The sequence below is a fragment of the Merops nubicus genome, unplaced genomic scaffold (genome assembly GCF_000691845.1).
Source record: "Merops nubicus isolate BGI_N331 unplaced genomic scaffold, ASM69184v1 scaffold10058, whole genome shotgun sequence".
Classification (NCBI taxonomy): Eukaryota; Metazoa; Chordata; class Aves; order Coraciiformes; family Meropidae; genus Merops; species Merops nubicus.
Genome location: NW_008625118.1, coordinates 21562 through 45417, shown reverse-complemented (window position 1 = coordinate 45417; position 23856 = coordinate 21562). Strand labels below are relative to the sequence as shown.

The 23856-nt window shown below is 38.7% G+C and overlaps 1 protein-coding gene across 1 annotated transcript in view; it reads left to right on the top strand.

Annotated features, from left to right (window-relative positions):
- EMC2 (ER membrane protein complex subunit 2) overlaps positions 1–23856 on the top strand; it is a 44433-nt gene that overhangs the window by 14538 nt on the left and 6039 nt on the right. Inside the window, exons 5-10 of the mRNA XM_008945571.1 lie at positions 815–872; positions 16758–16843; positions 17013–17072; positions 19590–19671; positions 20829–20939; positions 23262–23366. Coding sequence (XP_008943819.1) covers positions 815–872; positions 16758–16843; positions 17013–17072; positions 19590–19671; positions 20829–20939; positions 23262–23366 — 502 coding nt within the window. The remainder of the gene's footprint in view (positions 1–814; positions 873–16757; positions 16844–17012; positions 17073–19589; positions 19672–20828; positions 20940–23261; positions 23367–23856) is intronic.

Genomic DNA, 23856 nt, shown 5'->3' with positions numbered 1-23856 from the left:
CCCAGGTTACCGTATGCAGCTGTTTATTCTTGCCTGAAGTTTTACATCAGAGAGATGAATCAGAAGTTGTCAGGGGTTGGAAGGGACCTCCAGAAATCGAGTCCAACCCCCCTGCCAGAGCAGGACCATCTAGTCTAGGGCAGGTCACACAGGAACACATCCAGATGGGTCTTAAAAGTCTCCAAGGAAGGAGACTCCACAACCTCCCTGGGGAGCCTGTTCCAGTGCTCGAACCCTTACAGTAAACAAGTTCTTCCTCATGTTGAGGTGGAACTTCCTGTGCTCCAGCTTGTGACCATTGCCCCGTGTCCTATCGCAGGGCACAAGTGAAAACAGGTTGCTCATTGACACCCAGCCCTCATATATTTGTATACATTAATTAGATCCCTCCTTAGTCTTCTCTTCTCCAGACTAAAAAACAAAACTGATGAAAAGTCATCAGTTTGGATGGCATTTCAACTTTTGGGGTTTCTGTTTCTTGAGAGAGGTTAAAGGTAGAGCTGGAATGTGATGGTTTGACCTATTTGGTACATAAAGAGAGAGCAGGTAGGAGAGTAAGAAATTGGATGTAAAACATATAAGTTGCTGCTGAAACAGTATTCCATGAAGCAATTAGCATGTATGTTTTTTAACTTGGTGACATAAAATACTGCTGTGCATATTTAGCACTCACTTGAGATTTTTGCATTAATCTAGTTTGCTTAAGTATATTCAGTGTAAAAATTATAGGAGGGTTATTAACTATCGCAAGGACTGTCAAAAAGTCAGGAGTTCTGTCTTGGCAGAAATAAATGTGAATGATTTCTTTGAACAGGTATGATGATGCCATCCAGTTATATGATAGAATTTTACAAGAAGATTCGACTAACACTGTAAGTGTAAAATATTTTTTTCTCACTTGCAGTGGTGTCTTTCTTACTGTATCTGTTTCCTTTAGTTTCCTAGTGTAATAATCTGTGTTGCCTTCATTAGAACAAAGAATTCCTTTCATGCTGAGAAGGCATGATGTAATACTTGCTTAAACACTGAATTTAGAAGACAGAATTATAGCTAGCAACCATTCCAGCAGTCTCATTAGGGTTTATATTGGGCCTTTCATATTCATCATTTAAAGGACTAGTGTGTTTGCTATGTGTCTCCTGCCTTCCTAATGCTTAATCTTCAAGATTAAGTATGGATATGCTCAGGTAGTGCTCGAATAGCAGTTATTTTTATTGTCTGGGACATTTTGCTAGCTTTTGAATCAAAATACTATAAAGCTTGCCAACTGTATAAAACAAAATCTGAGCCAGACTGTACTTTTTAAGCATTTTTTGAATACTTGTTGTGTAAACCACCTTGAGCTATTAGAAGGCAAAATGAAAGTCCAAACAAACTTCTAATAATATAGTTTCATGCATTTTTTTTCCACAAGGATAAAGCAAGAAACCTGAAGAAACTACAGAGCTCCAAATTTTTATATCACATGTTGCAAAATCAATTATTATTAATCATTGTCTGAGGGTATATGTTTGTCTGTGTTAATTGGTTTTGAGGAATTGGTTCTCTTTATTGGGTAAACTTGTATGTACATGTAATATTTGGGCTATTGCAGATGTTTTGCAGTCTCATGTAAATGTTCCTGGGTGCATTTTGAACCTCTGTCTTTCTTCACTTGGTTTATATGACATGGTCTGTGATTCCAGAGGGGAAGGTTCACAGAAACACAGATAACTGGGGTAACTAGGGTATGCCAGAGGTGGATGGATGAAGTGCCATCACGTCAACTGATTGTACCGTTAAAAAGACCCCACAAAACTAATTCAATCCAACAACCAAAAAAAGGCCTAAAAGCACCAAACCAGAAAATTATTTTCAAGGCAGTGCATCTGGAAACATTCTTACCAAATCAGGTGCTCAGGCGACAGTGGTAGGTTGAAGTCTCTTTTAGCAGTGATAGGACTCATGTATTTTTTTTTGTGCAAAGGTAGAAAGAACTATTTCAATGCTTCAGTCTTATTTTGTGCTCTCAGTAAAGTAGGGCTACTTGAACTGTGTTCTGCAAGACGAATGTAGGTGATCTGCAGCTGTCCTTTTGTCCTGGGTTTGTGGAGGGGTGGTTCGGTAGCAGGGGAGAGGGCTGCTGCTGTGGCTACTGTAAGAAGCTTTGAGAAGCTCCCCCAGCTCCAAGTCAGACTCACCTCTGGCCGAGGCCAAGCTGATCAGCAATGTTGGAAGTGTCTCTTCAGTAACATTTAAGAGGAGGAAAAACCTGCTGGACGAATTCCTTCGTTTTGAAGAGGAGGGGGCTGTGAGAGGCACAACTCCGCAGACACCAGGGTCAGTAAGGGAGGAGGGTGGTACATGCACCAGAGCAGAGGTTCCCCTGCAGCTGGCGGCGAAGATCATGGCAGTGCAGGCTGTCCTGCAGCCCAGGGAGGAGCCCACTGCACCTGAAGAAGGCAGTGACTCCGAGGGAAGACCACACTAGAGCACTCTAGCACTGGGAGGGCTACACCCTGTAGAAGGGACCCGCACTGGAGCAGTTCATGAAGATGTGCAGCCTGTGTGAAGGACTCACACTGAATTTCATGGAAGACTGTCTCCCATGTAAGGGACCCCATGCTGGAGCAGGGGAGGACTGTGAGGAATCCTCCCCCAGAGGAGGAAGGATCAGCAAAAACAACATGTGATGAACTGACTGCAACCCCCATTCCCTGTCCCTCTGCACTGCTAGGTGGTGGGATGTAGAGAACTGGGAGCAGAGCTGAGCCTGGGAAGAAGGGAGGGGTGAGGGGAAGGTGCTTTTAAGGTCAAGTTGTATTTCTCATTATCCTACTCCGATTTGATTGGTAAGTTGATGGTGGTTTTGTTGTTTAAATTAAATTGATTTTGTTGCGTCAAGTAGGGGCATTGCCCCTGACCTTTTGTTGTATTTTGTCCTCCATGTCCCACTGGAGGGAGGCAGAAGGGAGGGAGCAGCTCCGTTGTGCTCTGTTGGTGGCTGGGTGGGCTTAAACCACAACACCACTGAAAGTCTGTAATGGTTTTGAGTAGAAGTTGGAGCATGAGGTGGATAGCTGTGCGCAGTAAATGTTGATGGGTTTTATCAGTGTATGAGCCTAAGAGTTTGGGAGACACTTAAATCTTCAGAGTCCTGTTAAAACAAGATGGAATCTATCTACAGTGAAGCCATAAGAACAGATCACGTAGGTTCATGGTTTATGACATTTTGTTGAATCCAGGGGAAAATGGAGTATCCTATCACAATGACTTCTGTGGACCACAGGTCTTTGAAGTGTGCACTTCTGGCAGTTGTACTCCTCAGCTGTCTCAACATGGCTAACATCATCTGAATGGTTTGCTGGATAGTTTTACAGAACCAAATGATAGAGTTAAATAAGTATTATGCGTGTCTATGGCCTAGCTTGGATTTCCTCCTTAACAAAATTATAAATATCCATAAAATGGTAATATTTAGAAGCATGAGATGTAGATATTAGAACAGCTGCATGATCTGTTGGATTTCTTTAGATCTGAGAACAGAAGTTGAGTGTTAAATGTAAAGGAAAAGTTCTTTGCTGTGTAACTAGAGCAGATTGGCTAAGCCTTGTATGTGGAGAGGGAAGGTTACATAGAAAGTTTCAATAAATTGTCATGTGCCGATTTCTTTGTGTCTTTTACCTGTTAATTATTTCCATGCACGCATGTGGCTGCTGTAGGAAAATAATAGTTTGAGATTTTGAAAAAGAAACTGTTGCTGAGCTGTCTTGGCACACACCTTGCATTATAGCAATTTCTTCTGGTTTGCTAACACATGGAGTTGCTTATACACATTAAACATTCTGGCAAGTCCTGTAAGTGAAGCAGACATTTGTTGACACGCATCATGTAAAAATCATACTTTGCATAAACTGACAATTTCAAACTGAACCATGGAAAAAGTCTGGGGGTTTTGTGTGTGTTTTTGGTTTGTTTTTGTTTTGTTTTTTTTTTTTAAACATAGACACCTAGCAGACTTTTCCACTATACAAAGTGAACCTTGAACTTGAATTATGTGATGGACATTTACGTTTTTGGATGAGGTTTTGTTGCATGCAGAACTCTGAAATCAAGAGAACAGTAAATACTTTATTTAATTTCTTAGGCTAGAATTTAAAGTACTCTTTAAAAGGTGATCATCTCAATGTTTTATCTCACTATGAGCTTACTTGCTGAAAAAGATGACTCATTTAACAGTGGGCCAATGTTAATGCCACTTTAAAGATGATATTTCATTTCATTGTATAGCAGGAAAACTATGACATAGTTGCCATCACAGAAAAAAAGGTGGGATGATTCTCACAGCTGGAGTGCTGCACTGGATGGCTGTGAACTCTTCAGAAGGGACAGGCAGGGCAGGAGAGGCGGTGGGGTAGCCCTCTGTGCTGGAGGGTGTTTGGATGGTCTGAAGCATAGTGATGGTGATGATGAGGTTGAGCGTCTATGGATAAGAATCAAGGGGAAGGCCAACAAGGCAGATGTGGTGGGAGTCTTTTATAGACTGCCCAACCAGAATCAAGAAGCAGATGAGTTACTCTCTAAGCAGCTGGGAGAAGTCTCACAATCACTACCACTTGTTCTCGTGGGGGACTTCAGTTTACCAGATGTCTGCTCAAAATACAATACAATACAGCAGAGAGGAAACAGTCCCAGAGGTTCCTGTGGTGTGTGGAAGAAAATTTCCTGACACAGCTGGTGAGAGAGACAATTAGGAAAGGCTCCCTGCTAGACTTGTTCACAGACAGAGAAGCACTTGTGGACAGTGTGATGGTTGGAGGCTGTCTTGTGCATAGCATTTCCTATCATGAAATGATAAGACTTGTCAGTTCTTAGAGAAGTAAGGAAAGGGGGTCAGCAGAACTGACATTTGAAATTCTGGAGGCAAGACTTTGGCCTCTTTAGACTAGTTGATAGAGTCCCTGCAGAGGGAGTCCTGAAGGGCAAAGGAATCCAGGAAGGGTGGATACTCCTCAAGAGGGAAATCTCTAAGGCACAGGAGCAGGCTGTCCTGGTGTGCCATAAGGTGCCCCCAGTGGGGCAGAAGGCTGGCCTGGCTGGACAGAGAGCTGCTGGAGCTCAGGAAGAAACAGAAAGTCTATGACCTTTGCAGGAAGAGGCAGGTCACTCAGGAAGGCTACAAAGATTTTGTTTTGTAGGGAGAAAATAGAAAGGCCAAAGCCCAACTAGAACTTAATCTGGCTACTGCTGTAAAAGGTAGTAAAAATTGTTCCTATAAATACATTAACAGGAAAAGGAGGACTAAGGAGACTCTCCCATCCTTTATTGGATGTGAGGGGAACTATAATTACCAAGGATGAGGAAATGGCTGCTTAATGCCTTCTTTGCCTCAGACATTAATAGTAAGACCAGTTGTTCTTGAGATACCTAGTCCCCTGCGCTGGATGACAGGGATGAGTAACAGCATGAAGCCCCTGTAATCCAAGGGGAAGTGGTCAGTGACCTACTGCATCACTTGGACAAGTCCGTGGGGCCAGATGGGATCCTTCCCAAGGGTACTGGGGTTGCTGGCAGAAGTGCTCGCCAAGCCACTTTCATTTACCAGCAACCCTGGCTAATTGGAGAGGTTCCAGAGGACTGGAGGTTAGCCAATGTGGCACCCATCTACAAGAAGGCCTGGAAGGAGGATCCAAGGAGCTAAAGGCCCGTCAGTCTGACTTTGGTGCTGGAGAAGGTTATGGAGCAGATCATCTTGGAGTGTCATCGTGAGGGCCTCCAGTTGATCAGGCCCAGTCAGCATGGATTTATGAAAGACAGGTCTTGCTTGATGAACCTCATCTCCTATAACAGGGCTTATGGGATGAGGGAAAGGCTGTATATGTCGTTTACATGGACTTTAGTAAAGCCATTGAGGCGGTTTCCCACAGCATCCTCCTGGAGGAACTGGCTGCTTGTGGCTTGGATGGGTGTATGCTTCACTGGGTACAAAAATTCACTGAATGGCCTGGCCCACGGAGTGGTGGTGCCTGGAGTTAAACCCAGTTGGTGGCCCATCACAAATGATGTTCCCTAGGGGTCAGTGTTGGGCCTACTCCCGTTTAATACATCAGTGATCTGGAGAGGGACTGAGGGCACCCTCAGTAAGTTTGCAGATGACATCAATTTAGGCAGGTGTGTCAGTCTGCTTGCAGGTAGGGAGGCTGGATTGATGGGCTGAGGCCAATGGTTTGCGATTCACCAAGGCCAAGTTCTGGGTCCTGCACATGAGCCACAACAACCCCATGCAAAACTACAGGCTTGGGGAAGAGTGGCTGGAAAGCTGCCTTGGCGGTGTTGGTTGGTAGTTGGTTGAATATGAGCCAACAGTGTGCCCAGGTTGCCAAGAAAGCCAACGGCATCCTGGCTTGTATTAGCACTAGTGTGGCCAGCAGCACTAAGGAAGTGATCTCATCCCCCTGTACTCAGCACTGGTGAGCGCTGTTCTCCCAAATAGCAAGTTATAGGACAAGAGGAAGTAGCCTCAAGTTGCACCAGGGGAGGTTTAGGTTGGATATTAGAAAAAATTTATTCCCGGAAGGGTTGAGAAGCCCTGGAACGGGCTGCTCAGGGAAGCGGCTGAGTCACCATCCCTGGAGTTTAAAGATGTGAAGATGAGGTGCTTGGGGACATGGTTTAGTGGTGACTTGGCAATGCTGGGATAACAGTTGGACTTGATCATCTTAAAGTTCTTTTCTAACCAGAACGATTTTATGATTCTATGATTTTTCAAAGCATGTAGGTGTTGAGTAAGAGCCTGTCCCTTCTCCAAAGAGTTCACTGAACGAAATGTGAGTCCTTAGAGAAGCACAACTTGTGTGCATTTTCATAGGGTAAGAATGGTTATGTTTTCCATTCTTGTCCATTTTGGTGGATGTGAAGGTTTATTAGAGCTATAGCTGGCAGATTACTCTCTTATTAAAACGGCATAATTTCCATTGTAGGGGCTTTTTTTATGTAGTATTAAACTTAAAATCTTCATACTGGTGCAAAACAGTGCCCCAGTTGTTTGTAGATCTCCAGATAAAAGGCTTAGTCTGTTTCACAGAACAAAATAAGGGCAACATTGGGTATTTTTTAGCAGCGTTTGTAGCAAGTTCTTTTTTGTTTGTTTTTGCTGTTTATGTATTTCAGTAAGAAATCCTCATCCTTGCCCGGCTTTGGAGGGATACTAACAGGAAAAGAGCTCTTGGTAGAATGCAGCTTTTATTATACTGTGAAAAAAACACCCAAACTGGCTAAGTTACGGGCATTTGAATATCTTTGCTTCATGATCTCAGTACAGACTGTTGGAATTTTTATCAAATACATCTTCTTAAAATCTGTTTTTTTTGTATTGAGTATTATCTATCTTAGGCCACAGAGACTAAGCAGGACTTTCTTGCAGTTTCTCCTCATGGCTGTAAGGCTGTGGGGAAGGGGCAGAAAGCAGGGGGATTCCTTTCTTTTGAGTTGCACCCAAGGGATGAGCAGGAGAAGGAAAAAAACATCCAGAAGGAACTGTGTAAAAAGAGAAGGAAGCAGAACTGTGCGGACCGACAGAGAGGAGAGAGACAGGTAATAGAAGATTAAGTAGTTATTTAACAGGAGAAATCAGGTGAGATGTAGGCGAACCCATGGCCTGAAGAGTGGGTAGGACATCAGAACAGAGGCATTTATATTAACATTTAAGTCTTAGGTGCACTTTTTTTCCCCTTAAAAAAATATTATAAAATTCACATTTTGCCTTGAGGCACTGTATTTTCTGCTGCCAGTAGGTAGCTTTGAGACCTACTGGTGTGTTTTCTGCTGCTAGTAAATAGCTTTGAGACCTGCTGGTGAAATGTCTGTCACTCCCTGTAGGACCTGATGTGTATTAATTAGTTCTATCAGTAACTGTTCTAGCTCTAATAATGAAGGTACATGGCATTTGAATGCTGCAAGTAACCAAACTTGTGGTTCTGAAAGATGGAATTTCTGTTCTTTCATTAAAGAAAACCCAGATACACTTCATACCTTCTGCAGATAAGGCTAAATGCTCGAGCATGCTACTTAAAAATTGCCAGAATATACCTGCCCTTAAAATGGCTGGTAGTCTTTTGAGCCCAGTAGTCACTGTTTAGCAGTACCTTCTGTAAATTCAGCTAACAAAATGGCTAAACTTTGATATAATATTGCAATATGAAGTGTAACGCCACGTTCAAACTCTAGGTGTTTTTAAATTGCAAGATCTTCACAGTGTTCTCAGTGTCTCTATTAGTGGTCTGGTTACTACATTAAGATTTACGTTTTGGATGGATTGCTTATGTATAAATTCAGTAGCAGATTTGCATGGAATTGATAGATCTGTATTTTCTGTTTGATATGTAAGTCATCATTTCTGGGAATGGGGCTTGTCCATAACAACCTTATGAGTGAAAGTAGCATCTTGAATATTTTTTTCCTCTCATTTGTCCCACAGCAGCCATGCGAGATGAAATAGTACTGACACATTACATATGGAGAGCAGATGCAAGCCCAGCTCTGCAAAATTATTTAGGACTTGGTTCCTAAGCAGGCAGTTAGCTCTCTGGTTTTGCTATTGATTTTAATTCCGTAATGAATATTAAATGAGGAATTTTTAAACTAGGTGTACATGTCTGCATCAGATTAAGTAGAATTCCTTTTTGCATCATTTTACCCTGACAAAGATTCTGCTTTTGGGGAGCAAATGAATGTGGACCCATCTATTTTAATTAGAGAGGCAAATTTTTTTGTTAATCCAGCCCTATGTTCACGTGTTCAAGACTTAGGTTGGTGTCTTACCTGCTCCACTGTCATGCTAGTCCATCTGCAGTTCCTCCTGGTTGTTCAACTCAACCATCAAGAAGACTGCGGAGTGCTTGGTCAGCACCAGGGGAAAGTGAGATAAGGCACAAAGTTCTGCCTTAATTCTAATCCACATAAAATCTGCTGTCTCTATTGGAGTAATTCTTTTGCTGTCTTTCTTGCTGCTTTTTCAGCTAAGCTTCTAATATGCCAAGACGCTGTATATGCTTACTTAGCTTAGCATGTGGATAATCTTATTAACTTCATGGGTCTAGTAATATAATTATGTGACTGAAGAATTAAAAATTATATTTTTAAGAACAAGGTGGTGTTCTGGGTGAAGCTGTTGTCTTTCAGGTTTCATAAAATACTTCCATAACAACTCTGTTGTTGATGGGAGTGGACAGGAACAAGCATGTATGTATGGTCATTTGAAGTTAGGCTTTTCCACGCTGTTGAGATTCTTGTTCGAGCCAAGCTGGGCATGTTTCAGGAGAGGCACAGGAGGGGGTTGAAGAACATGTGGGAATCCAGATACTAGAAAGATTCAGAACAAAATCTGATACTGAGTGTCATGTAATCAGGCAGCAATTTTATATCATGAATATCTGAGTTCGTTCTTCCTGACAACTCTTTCTATCATTATGCATTACTACCATCTTTACTGCATAGGTAATTTTTGTTCCCTCAATTCCTCATCTCTACAACATAAACTGAGAATAATGAGTGCTACGTCTGAGCACTGGATATCTATTTGTCATTTGAAAAGCGATAATGCTTTAAAACTCCTGCAGTAGCTGCATGTTCATTTTGAACAGAGACCTCCTGTGAAGTTCTTGCAGTTTTGTACATTTATCTACAGGGTGCTTTAAGTTGCAAAAAGGGAAACTGCTCACCAACTGAACTATCTACTAAGGAGGAATTTTCTGAGGCAATGTCTCTATGCTTCATTAAATATATTGCTAGCACTACCAGGAAAGGCCCAACTTGTCCTAAACTTAAGTATGTATAGTAGAATGGAAAAAGACAGTTTGGCTCTGTGACTGATGCAGGATGGACTTGGTGAGAGGTGTGAAGAGCTGCAGCTGCTGTTTCAGATAGTCCCCAAGGACTGATGGCTAAGCTGGGGATGTACTACATGGAGCCTAAAAAAAATTTTTCTTTTGACAGTGAGAACATAATTTACCTTTGCAAGGTTTCTTTTTTATTTCTTGTTCAATAATGACAGGTGAAGTGAGAGAGCAGAGTGCATTCCAACATTTTTCCCATGTTTTACTTTTGTGAATGCAGCAATTTTTAAACGTCGATGGAGATTTTGTCCCTTGAAAATAAGTGTTTGAGAACGTAAGAACAGCTAGACTGGAGTTGTGCCAAAAGTCCATTTTACTTGTCCTGTTTCTGGCCAGTGACCAATAGGAGCTACAGGGAGAAGTGTATAAGAACAGGATAATCACAGTATGCTCTAGTCTGTTCTGCCAGCTTCTTTTAATCTTCATGTTACAGTTTTCCTGTGTCAGAAGTGGTAACTGTTTCTAATAGTTTTTCATAAAATTTCCAGGTTGATTTTTTTTCTTTTTTAAAAGGCTTTTTGAACTTGTCTATTTGCTGTGTGTGTTTCTACAACATCATTCAGAAATGAAATTTCATAATTTATTCATGGTTTGGGCAAATGTATCTTTTTTTTTTTTCTTTCCCCAAACCTTCAGTCTAGCAATTTTGATTAATATCCCTAGTTTGTCTATTAAAGTCACGGTTGTTTTCTCTTACTTTATTCACGCTCATGATTTTAGGGATTTTGTCTTCCCTCTGAAGAAGAAACTGAGAAGTCTAAATCTGTCCAGCATTTCTGGTTGCTGTTCTGTGCCCTGAAACCCTGCTGCTCTGAGTGTCCTTTCTCATGTTTTTTTCCTATATTTGGCTGAGGAAGGAGAGGGCAGAGCTGCAGTCAATGTTTGAATTACAAGAGCTTTATGAAATTACACAATGGCAAAATTATGCCAGTGATGTGTTATGTGTTCTTAACTAATAATTCCAGTATCAAGGTGTTGTAGGTTTTGTTTTGGGGGATTTTTTAAGACATCTTCTGAACACTGGACTGGTGTATTATAGAGCTGTTTGTTGCAACTCCAGCATCTCCTTCCTACCTGGGCAAATTCAGGCAGTCTTTCTGTGTACATTAAATTAGTATTTTTACCCTTAGTCTAGATTTAATTTCAGTGGCTGCTTTTATCATTCTGACGTTTGCTGTTGTGAATGCTATTCTTTGGAGTTTACTTTTGCTCTTTGTACTTGCATAACTCATTATCACCAATTAACTTTATCACATCACAGATAATTCCCTTGTTAGATCACTTATTAAGATGGTGAGCAGTAGTTTTCAGTACAGGCAACTCTGTGATTCTTAGTGCAGAGACCTCACTTGTAGACAAGATCTCTTTTCCCTTCTATTTGGTGTCTTTTGACTAATTTCTTTACCCATGTGAATACCTTCCTCTTACACTGTGTTTCCTGTGTGAAGTTTCCTTCAGAGCTTTCAGCTTCGAAGTGAGAGATCTTGTTGAAATTAATTTTTAATTCAAAGTTGACTTTGAAATGGATCATTGTTCATCCACGATTTTAGTGACACCTTCAAAGAACTCCAGTAGATCAGGGAAGTCTTACTTTCCTCTGTGTAAGCTGTTATTACTCTTTTTTGGTATGTAACATTGTCCATGTTTTCTAATCACAGGCTTCAGCGTTTTAGCCTTTATAGCTTCTGCCAATTTGCTGTGTGCTGGTGTTAGACTTTATGGGCTGTCGTTTTCTGGATTCCCTCTAGAATGCTGTAAAAAGTTATGTTCACCATTGCTACTTATGCTTTGATGTTATCCTTAAAGGACCAGATTAAACTCAGCAGTTCCGTGCCTGCATAGATTGATTTGCAAGATTTAGCCTGATTTAACTGTCTTCCATGGTTAACTTTGACAAAACTCTAAGTGTGTTGGTTATTGGGGTTATATTCGGATTAGGTGGTATTTTTTGACGTCTGTGCAATTCCTTCCCTTTATTTTTATTCTAGTTGTCTATACTTCTGGTTTGATTTACATATTGCAATTCAAAGATTATTTTAATGTATCAAACTCTTAGACCAAATGCACATTTTCTACAATGTTAAGTCCTTGATAAAAACAAATTTAAAAAATTGAAGTTCCTTTTTCAGATGAAAAATATAATTTACCTAACGCTGTGGCAGTTATATATGTGAAATTGTTCCTTTCTTAGAGGTACCAGTACCCAAAAATTCTACTAATACTTCCTTTGCAACCATGAAATTTAGAACAATCTTAGACTCTCTTGGTATGTTTTACTAATCAAATGCAGAAGTTCATAAATGTTCAACTCCTCATTTCACTTTGAGTCTATTTAGGCGTCACGACAAATGGTGGATTAGTTCTTGTGCCAGATTGAGGATTATTAGTATTTAAAAGAAAGAGCTTAGAATGGTTCATTGTTTAATAAATACGTGGCATCCTGAAGTACCTTAATCCATATGATACTGATTACAATATGTTTCTTTAAGATGACATGTATCTTCCTATTAAGAGTCTTGGATTTACAGAATCAGCTAATAACCATTCTAGCATTTTGTTTTAAACTTTGGAAAACTGATAGGGGGAATTCCATGTCACACATTCTGTCTGCATGGTTAAACACTGAAGATCTTGTTGCAGCACTGAAAGTTTTCATTTCCTTTCAATTTAAGGTGGAAGCAGAAGTGAGACTGTGGTCATTTTTGTATCGGGCTTGCTCTTAAGAATGGTACTGTTGTGATGCAGATAATTGAAATATAATTCTTTAATGTTATTTTTTAATCTTTATTAACATAATTGTTACTATTTTAGTGATAGTTTGCAAAATAATCTCAAATCTTGTAGTTAGAAATAAGTGTTTCATGAATATTCTTAGTCCCCCTGAAATTCATGATTGAACAGATTTACTCTGCATTTTGCAGGTTTTTTTTTATGTTGCAACAGGTCCCCTAAACATGAGCTTATATTTTAAAATGTGAGATTTTTACTAAAAAAAAAGGCCCAAAACATAATAAAACGTGAAATTGGTGGGGTTTCTTGTACCAGCTGATACTAAGGCAGGTAATAAATCAGATATATGAAATAAATACTAGGTAAAGCTTCTATAGAATTGGTGAGAGGCTGGCTTTCTTTATCAAATAACTATTTTTTTGACTGGTAAAGCGGTTATTAGTGTTGGCAGTGGTTCTCCGCAGTAAAACATTTTGTTTAATTTGATGGAAATAAAGGAAAATGAACGCTGTGTGTAAATTGTCATTAGTTATGGTGCTTTCCTCAGGATGCTTGGTAAACATGCTGAGTGTGAGCCCCAGCTCCCTGGGGAGGAAGCCGGTGCACACAGGGAGCTCGGCAGGGGCCCAGGGACTGTGTAAATCCGAGTAAGAACTAGTAGTTCACAGCATAGAGAATGACCCATGTCTTAGGTTTAGTGCAGGCCTTTTAGTACTTGGTTTTCTTAAAGCCTCAGCTACTGGAGTCGTTGAATTTCAGGGTTTATTTTAAAAAAGAAAAGAGTCTTTATGATTCAGAGAACTAGAAATTCCAATGGGAGAGCGGTCTGTGAATACAGATAAAAGCAATAGCAGTTTGTTTTCATGTCTTTATTTCTTAGCCTGGCTTATCACTCCTAGGAATCACTGAGCTCAGTACTTCAGATCTACTGAACACTTATATAGATGTCTCTTGACAATGTGTTCAGAATATTTGTGTTATAGTTTTATTTATGTAATGGAAAAAAAGGTTAATAATTGCTTTTAAAACCCTGCATCTTCATTGATTTCTTCCCAGCGATTTTAAAGGGACTTTGAGAAATTCTGTGCTACTATACAACATCTTGTTCATCCTCAATGTCAGCACTGTTTTGAGTGGCTGAGCCTCTTTTTTGTAAACTAATCGTTGTCTGCAAATAAACTTATCCCAGCATTTTTGAAGGTTTATTTGAGGGTGAAGATAGTGCAGACTGCAAGCCCAGATACTGCTTTATTTTTAGTGATAACGAAGCAGGATAAAAAAATGAAGTTTCTAATACTGTTTTTCCTCAAATGAAAACACAAAAGTGTATTTTTGAAGAACTCTTGTGGGATTTCGTGTGGTTTATAAGCAGATAAATTCCATAAAACGTATATGTAATTCATTTAAGTCCTAAGTGCTACCCTCAGAATATGTTAATTCTGTCTAATCCTTTTATTCTCATTATTTGATTGCATTAGATGACATGCTTGTTGTAGGTAAAAATCCATTTACATTTGTGACTAGAAATAGTTGTAGTTTTTAATGAATTAATGTCTCAAGGTTCCAGTGATTTACGTTACTTGGGAGTGCTGTGGTTAAGAAATAAAGCAGCCATGGAGAAAATCTGTTTCCAAGCTCTTTTAGGGCACTGACTTGCATGCAATTGAGGAAGTGTCATCAGAAACTAAAAAGGAGGGTGGCTTCTGTAGACTATTTCTCTTTACCATTGCAAATTAAGTTGTCAGATGCATTGATTGATTTTATATATTAAACAGATTATTTCAGTCCTCAGGCAGTTTAGTTTTGATCAGTCTCTTGTTTTTGCCTTCAATGTTGAAAATAACAAGTAAATTTTTAATTCAGAAGCTAAATTTTAAAGTAGATGGTCTGTTACCTGCAGGAGAACTGTCTGTAGGAGCTGTAATGGCGTGATACAGGCCTTTGGCTGCGTGTGCTGTTGTCCTCACTGTCCCTTCTGTCACGTTTCAGGGGGGGTGGGCAGGTCACTGGGCTGTGTGTAGCATCAGCCTTGGGTAGCACGTTCAACACTGCCCTGGTGTTCCCACCACAGTGAGGGTGCTGCCCTGCACCCCCTCATAAAATGTGATAGAGGACAATGGCTTTGGGGTTTTCTTTGGTTTTGTTTTTTTCATTGGTGATAGTAGCAATATGATAAGCATGTGAGAGTAACCTTTTTATATTTTGAAAACATAATTTTAATTACAGTTATCTTTACTTTAAAAACTCAGTAATAAAATAAACCATGTCTGTTATTGTTAGAGTGATAAATGTAGTCAGCGGTTACAATTTCCAGAGTCAGCTAGGGCTTTTAGCCAAACTTCTCTCAGTAAAAGCAGAATGATGAATGTAACTTCACAGGTTGCAGTTTGACAAAGAAGCAGTGGAAAACAAAATGACTGTGGGTAAACACACCACACTATGTGGGTCCAAATTTGTCTCCTGATTGTTCGGATGAATTTTCTTTCTGCCTGTGCCTTGTGTTTAGGCAGATGGGGGAAATATTTCTTCCTCACTTGAGTAATTGTCACTGAAAATTCATCAAATACGTGTTTGTGAGGGACGTGAAGGGGATGAACTCGAAGGAAAGAATAAACCTACAGTTAGTGTTAAAAGTATTTCTAGCTGTGCAGTTTTGGTAGGTTGAACTAGTTTACTTAGATGCTACACTCCTTTTCTTCTGGAAGCAATTTGTTCAAATGATGATCCAAAATAAGATACTTAAGAGAATAGTTATGTTTAAAATACAGTAAAAATACAAAAGCTTCTTCAGGGTATATGTTGACTGTGACCGTAGGAAGGTACATCATGAAGAAACAGACTGAGTTCAGAGGTATCTTAAATCCAAAGATTAAAATGATTTAAGGTTTGTTGGAGTTGTCTGTTCCTGTGCTGTCAAGGCTTCTATAACGTTATACCTAACTGTATAACCTCTTTATAAGGTATGACATGGAACGAGAGCATGGAAGGGAATAAGCAGTGGGATTTTGTTACTGGGAAAGTGTGGGGTTTTTTTTATTTTTTATCTCATGGAGAAATGGTGTATCAGTGTGAATGTACACACAGACACATGATGCACACCAGACTGTCTTCTCATGTCTGACTACAGCAGTTGTGATCACCCAGGAGAACAGGGGTTATAGGCAAGGCAGGAGGTTGATGGTGTTCATTCTTTAAGATGTGTTACACGGGAATTTGGGCTTACTTTCATTCTGTCAAATTCTCGGTCTGATGGCTTAAAGGCTGGCTGAGGTATAGAGCTGTTTGGCCCAAACTGCCAGACTGCTAGGAACTTGTCCATTGTTTTGAGTTACGCCTCAAGTGTGTCTCAATACATAACTCCTGGAGGTCTGAAAACTGCTTTTAGAGAATTGTAACCAACATACCTCAGAAACTGGAATACTGGATTGAAGTACAGAATAATCAACTATTAAAATACTGTGTCTTCTGTGGCAATTTTTATGAAGTTCGAAATCTGAATATATTATAAATACTTATAACTTGGTTTTATATTGTTTGTGCTGCAATACATTTTCCACCCACATATTGAAGTACTGCTTTGTTTGCCATTGAAGTGGCTATTTTATATTCTCTTTACACTGGAGAGCCTACTTTGTGCTCCAAGAATGATGAGAAACTAGTTTATGCAATTGGTGTTATTCAACATTAATTAAAGATGGCATTCAGCACTCCAACAAGAATCTTTAAAAATGGCTGAAAGCTGCATTTATACAGTGGCAGCCAAGATGCATCTATGGAATTCTCTGAGACTCAGTCACCATCTCTCCTCTATAGCCATGGATCTTGTGAATGACAAGATGGGGGTCTTTGGAATGGCTGAAGATTAGCATCCCCTGCTGTTTTGTAATTATCAGAATCTGGACAGTCACTTATTTGAATGAAATAATGCATACAGTTTGTGCCTCCAAAGAAAAGCATACATAATGTGATTGTAAGAAGAGGTTTTCAGTCTCTCAGTGGGGTGTCATAGGGTATGTTTATAAACTTCAGCCTAGCAGTAGCTCTGCAGTGGAATTCCACTGGTATTGAGACAATAATTTGCACAGTCAAATTGCTTTCTTTACAAAAACCCAGGGAATTATGAGACCCTAATCCTTTATTAATGTCAACCCATAGGCAGCAAGAAAGCGTAAGATTGCCATTCGAAAAGCCCAGGGGAAAAATCTTGAGGCCATCCGAGAGCTGAATGAGTATCTGGAACAGTGAGTGTCTTACAAGAATACAGATTGTGTTTTGCTATGCTGATAAATCTTTTTAATTAAAATGGAATTTGCATTTGATTTACGCTTTTGCTTCCATGCTGGCCATTTACAGAATCCCTTCCACATTCTTTCTTTTTTCCCTTTCTCCTCTCTTGCCTTCCCTATACAGATTTGTTGGGGACCAAGAAGCTTGGCATGAACTTGCAGAACTTTACATCAATGAACATGAGTAAGTTGTTTGCTAAGTCCACATAAAAGCTGTTAAATTGGAACCCACTCTATGTAAGTCAAAGACCTCAGAGACTTTTTTGAAGTAGTGTTAGAAAGTATGTCATCTCATTTCCAATAAAGCAAGCATCAACAGGAAATAATTACCAACCTTATTTGACTACCAAATGCTCTAACAAGGCATTTGATTTTAAAACCGACGTAGTTTACTTAATGACCTGTGTGTTTCAGTCATTTTTTAAAAATCTAATTTTAAAAGAAGTGCTTTGAGTTTAGCTGGGCACAGCAATTATTTCCCAGAAATCTTCTTTCAAGCGATGTTTTTACTAGTTATAGATTTTAAATTCTTTACTTTTAAAATCAATTGATCACAGCAAATGATACTCTGATTTTCTTTTAGCCTACATCTGCGAGAACTTTTAGTAACCTTGAAAAAAAAATAAAACAAAACATGAAGCCAGAACTTACAGGCATCTGGTCGCCTGGGTATAAAACCCAGTGCAATCAAGAATGCTGAATGTTGTAGTAACTTGCTTATTGGATATTTAATGTTTTTGTTAGCTTTTTTTTTATTGCTGTAGTGACAGGAGGAAATCCCAGTGTGAAAGGATTAGCTCAAAGCCTTAGTGCAAGTTTTCTAATATCACAGCATTAATTCTGACCTCCAGCCAAAGGCCTATCTTTTTTTTTCACCCCCTTCTTTAGTTCTTCAGCTCAGCTTGAATTATATCACATTGTTTCCTTCCTTCCTTTCTAGAGAGTGGTAAAAGAATCAAATTCTCAAGGAAGAAATAGTCATTCTCACTGTGATGAAAAAATTGTTCCCCCACCACCTCTTGTTCCACCCCATTCTCAAAAAAATAATTACTAAACTCTTTCAAATGCTGACATAAGGAATAATCTAGAATTTCGATATCCAGATTTCTGTTTGGTTTGGGAAAATCCCCAGCCACTTTTCCAAGAAAATAGCTTTCTTTTAAAAAAAAAAGAAGGTTAGAAACAAATTTAAGGTTGTCAAGTCTGTCGGTACAAATGTGAGTGATAGAGTGGTGTAGACGTACTTATTCCATTACTGGTTGTTTGGGGGTTTTTGCTATAATCTTTGTTACAAGATTGTGTAATAAAACCCGGGAAAGAAATTGCTTTTGCTTGTGTTTGTCTTGGTCTGTAATTCCAATAAAAAATAAAGTGTGGAACTTTCTCCAGTTCATTGAAAAAAAAGAGCTTGCTCACTGTACTTTTATGGGCATCATTAGGATTATTATTTTTATGAGTAAATGGGAAAAAAATGGGATCTTGGCTAAAAAGCAACTAAAAGTTAATTTTTAAAAAAAGGAAACATTTAATCAGCTTGTTTTGTCAGTGTCACAAATTTAGTCTTGCTTGTGAACTCACCCTGCTGTTAACCGTAGTTCAGAAACACACCTAGATGTCCAAGGTTTATATCGTTTTCCATTCAGTGCTGTGCTCCGTTACGAGGACTGTGGCTTCTGCTTTTGGAGAATTAAGTGGCTATCCTTTTTTCTCCAATTTAATATTTGAAATGCATGCACGACTATCGTAATGCGCACAGGAGAAAACCACAATATATTACATTTAAGTAACAAGGTTTTACAGGTTATATGTTTTAATATTGTCTCATAATTGCTAAATTGCTTTTACCGTGATATTAAATACACTCATTCTAAACACTGCATCTCTGAATTTTGGAATCCTATCATGTAAACACTGTGCATCAGTGCTACCACATATCTGTAGAAGATGCAAATTCTGCAGGAAACACTGTTAGTTGAAAGACTATGAAACTACAATTTTTATAACTAAACAAACCTACATTTTGAGCTTGGCCTCTTAATTCTGTCTGAAAGCTTTCATTTAAAGAACAAGTACTAGCCTTTTCTTTTGCAAGGAGAAGTTGCTGCCCATTTGGTCTAGTGTGAGGCAATTTTCATACCTAGATTTGGACTATTAGACTTTTAGAACTGTTCTTGGTGTGTTTTTTCGATCCTATCTTTGTGGCTGACTGAGCAGATTAGGTTAACAGATGGTGTATGTGCTCTGCTCTCTAGCATTTTGTGAATCCTCATGTAGCTGAATTTTCTTGTAGGAGAAAAAAAGAACTATTTTGTAGTCTGAGTTAGTTAGTATTTTGTAGTCTGAGTCTTATAGTACCTAATGCCTGTTTCTACTCATCACACCTGTTGATAAGAAATGGCACTTATAAATACGAAATAAATATTTTAAATGCTTTCCGTGACCTGTTCCACCTAGACTATTAAATTTTGTATGGTTTTCACTATTATGGAATCATAGAATCATTTAGGTTGCAAAAGACCTTTAAGATCATCAAGTCCAGCCATGAAACGATGTAAAAATAATAATTTGGAGTTTCAAACATTTAAACACAAATTATTTTTATTAATTGTGAATCACATGAAGTTGTGGAGGGAAAAGTAAGTTTTCTTGTATTGTGTTGTATGCTCTGTTTCATTTTGTCACTGTTTTTCATATTCCTCAGCTATGCAAAGGCAGCCTTCTGCTTAGAGGAGCTCATGATGACTAATCCACACAACCACTTATATTGTCAGCAATATGCTGAAGTAAGTGTTTTCAGAAAAATCAATTACGTTTGAATACATGTTCTATTTGTTTTGTTACTGAAGTGGTGAAAATGGAATAAAAATGGTTTCTTTAATTTTTCCCTAGGAGATTTAAGCAAATGCACAGAGACGTTAGCATTGCATAGAATTGAACATGTTAAGAAAACTGTGTTTTCTTACCTAGTGTGGCTAAGCTAAATATGGGAGTAAGGGCAGGAATTATTGAAGATAAAAATTTGTGTTAAATGAGCTGTTCTTGTTGAAGTGTTTATGCACTTTTCAAATTAAGTGCATGAGAAGTTAAGCTTTTCCACAACAATGCTGCCTGGGAGGTTATAATATATTACCTGTTATTGTGGAGCCAGATCTTGGAATCCACACAGGAAATTTTGCTTGAAAGAGCAGTGAGGGGAGAGAGCCCTTTGAGGTTTTAACTCAAGGTTTTTAGCCATTTCCAGTCTTTTTCTTAATATATATATTTGTTTTTCCCTAAACTATACTGTTAACTATTTAGAATGGGTTTAATTTGTTTTATTAATGTGGATAAAATCCGGTTAACATTAAAACTTGACAGTCTAAATAGGTTTCTGGTAGAGAGACTGTGAAGCATGTCTTCTAGTCTTTATCCCTCTTTTTCTTGCTCTAATAGCAAGCAAAATTAATAAAAGAGTGATGGAGTAATCTTCTAAACCTTGTGTGCTCTTCTGCTGTTGGATAGATAAAGAAACCTGTTGTTCTGTGTACTGGGGTTATGCTCTGCTGAAGGGCTCTAGAGTCAGTGTGGATTTACAGAAGGCAGAATTCAGCTTGAGATTTAAAGTCTGTGTTACTTTTCATAAGAGACTGGCCCAAACTTGTAAGTATGTGTAAGTGCAAAATAATCACTTTTTATTCCTGTAGCAATAAATTAATTAAATTAATGCTGGGTTGTTTTTTTTTTTTTTTTTTTTTTTTTTCTCCTGTAGTTAAATGTTTTAAAATTTATATATTGAGAAGAGCTTGGATTTCTTCCAAGCCAGTACTTGGCCTTTGGTAGGACTCACCTGCTTTGAAATATGTGAAACAAGCATAAAGTGGTTTCATAATATCTTTGCTTCAAGAGTGAATGCCTGAGGTATGGATGATGTGCAAATTTAAGGATTTTATAATTTTTACAGGTTAAATACACTCAAGGGGGGCTTGAAAATCTTGAGCTATCAAGAAAGTATTTTGCACAAGCACTGAAGCTTAACAACAGAAATATGAGAGCTTTGTTTGGACTTTACATGGTAAGCATGATTATCTTTTCCATGTTATAATTTTGAAAATGTTTTTATGCATGTATGTAATCCTTTAGCATTCGCTTTTTTTTTTTTTTTGGTGTGGTTTGTTTTTTTTCAACTTAATCTCTCTCAGATGATTAACACTGTTTTAAAATACTGACTATGGACAATTTTATGCCAGTAAACATTCCTTAACTGAAGTCCTCTTAACCTTTAATTCTTGACCATGTTTTCCAAAGAATTATAATTATTGGCACATTGTCGAGTCTGCTTCTCTGGAGAAACACCAAACCCACCTGGATCCTGTTGCGAGCAACCTGCTGTAGGTGATCCTGCTTGAGCAGGAGGTGTGGACGAGGTGATCTCCATAGGTCCCTTCCAAGCTCTACCAGTAGGTGATCCTGCTGCTTTGAATGTGGCCACGACTACAGTAACTATGGGTAGCGTGTACTAGCAACGGTTCGGTTTCTCCAGATTTACTGAGGCCTCTGTTGAAGATCTCCCTTTAGGTCTTAGACATTAGATCTTTTAACAGATCCTTTTAAGGACAAAACCAGAAAGATTCCTTCTTTTTTTTTTCTTTTTCTTTTTTTTTTTTTTTGTTTTTTTTTTAATACTAGGCCACCCTTTTATCTCTTGGAAGGGGGTAGTTTACATAGATGTACCAGGCGAATAACTTTGAGGCTTCTAAGTAAATACCAGGCAATAAGAGCTTCCTCTCAAGAACTTGTTAGGTATCACCTTTGAGATTCAAAGAGACTTGCACCTAATCATCTTAGCTCATTTGCAGACATTCTTGGGTTGGTGATTGTATATTCAAGAAGGATAAAAGACTGGTTGCTTGCTGTTCCTTAGGTCATTTAGCTCTTTAGGAGTAAGTTCTGTAGCAAATCCGTTTATTGACCTAAACTGATTTTTAAGGTGTGTATACATAATGACTTCTGCATTGATTCTGGAACAGGCCTGTGGGTTTATTATGACCAGTCTTGGCTTGTCCTCTGTCAGATCTTACATCCTGCCTGTTACTTTCAGTCTGTAAAGTAGATCCAGAGCCTGTTATCTGTGATGATCTGGCTGTCAATCTTGAGCTAATATGATCAAAGCAGTTGAGAAATCCTGATTTGCATAATGCAAGTTCATTACCGCAAAAAGTGCACGTATGCTCTGTTTCAGCTCTTCAGTTTTTCTCAGCTGACTGCTGTCACATTTCACTAGGTAGTTTTTGCAAGTGCAGCTTACCAGCACTGCTTCTGTATCCACTCTTTGGGTCCTGATTTCTTTGTAATGCTGTTTCCAGGCTTTGGGATCGGGGTTTGCTGTGGGTGCTGCTTTTGTACTTCACAGGTAGGCCCAGCATTGCTAGTCTCCCAAAGATTGCCCATAACTCCAGTAAATTCCCCGCAGAGGTTTGCAGCTGTTATCTGCCAAGGAAAGTTGTCAGTACTTAGTTGAGTTCAGGAAATCAGGGAGAGTGATGCCACATCTCAAGACCCTGACACTGTGCTAGATCACAAATTCAATTTGTGTGGCCATGGCTTCAGAGAATGTGTTCCTGAGTTTGTGGAGGCTACTTCTTTGACAGTCCCACTCCCTTCCGTTTCTGGAGGTAGTTCCAGGGAAACAGCTATAAGGGAACATTCTTTGAGTTTGAAATGTAGTATTAATGTAGGCATCTGCTTCTGTGCTATTTTTTAAAATCTCTGGAGGTCATTCATTGATGGGTGAGAGTAGGGCTCTGTGGTCCTTTGCATTCAAGGACTTTTTTGCACTTGGAAAGGTGTTCTGGGATGGAGTAGCAATGATCCTCTACAAAGTGGTTTTATTTATATAAGTAAGTGGGAAAATCTCTGAGATGGATTCAGTTCTAAAGTAGTCATTTTTCAGATGAAGATGGTCATAGGTTATCTGTAGACTCACCTGCTTTTAAAATGTGTTTTCTGATGCCACAGAGAAAAATGCCATATTTTTAACAGCAGTTTGGTCACACAAGTGGTGTATTATGTATTGTCTCTGGTAACAGAATCGAATGGGGAAAACTAATTCCTAACTTTCACTTGGGGAAAAGCAAATTGGATTAGCTGATCATGTTCAGGTTTCGTTCCTAACTCAGTACACAACTGAACTGAAGCCTATTTTAGCTTTAATTAGAACAAACAATTGTTTAAGAAAGTGTAGCTAATCCTTAATTACCAGTGAGTGGGTTTATACTTCCTCTTTTTCCACTCTCACTGTGCATGGGGCTCTGAATGCAAAGGTGCTGAGTGCTCTCGGTTTATTTCAGGCACATATATTTTATAGTTAAACTGGTATTTATTTTTGTGTCCCTAGTCTGCCAGCCACATTGCTTCCAATCCAAAAGCGAGTGCAAAAATGAAGAAAGATAACATGAAATATGCCAGCTGGGCAGCTAACCAAATAAACAGAGCATACCAGGTTAGTACATCGTTGGTTTATGATACTCTTAATGTGCTCTGTAATTCTTTTCTGCACTTCTATCAACTGCTGTTTAAGGGGTTAGATACAATGTATGAATCAGCTTCTTTGTCTTTTCCTTCTACTGCTGTTTGATTTCCTGGAAGCTTTAACTTATATAAGGGTGATATTTTATAGTTATTAACTGGTATTATTTGCTTACTAGCTTTAAACAGATTTTTTTCTACTAACATTAACAGAATACACAATAGTGTGATGTTGACCTCCAAGACTCAGTTCTGCAGCTAAGTATTGTAATAAAACTTGTTATGTCTTAATTCTTAGACTGACTTGGTCATCTACTTCTGTTTTACTCGAAAACAAATGAAAATTCTAGAATTTTAATTTCCTTTATTTTATTCTGACCTTCCAAAACCATATTTAATGGTGTTCCTAATAGTTGCATTAGTAGTTGTGACTGAAGTTGAATTTGCATAGTTTTATAGAAAAT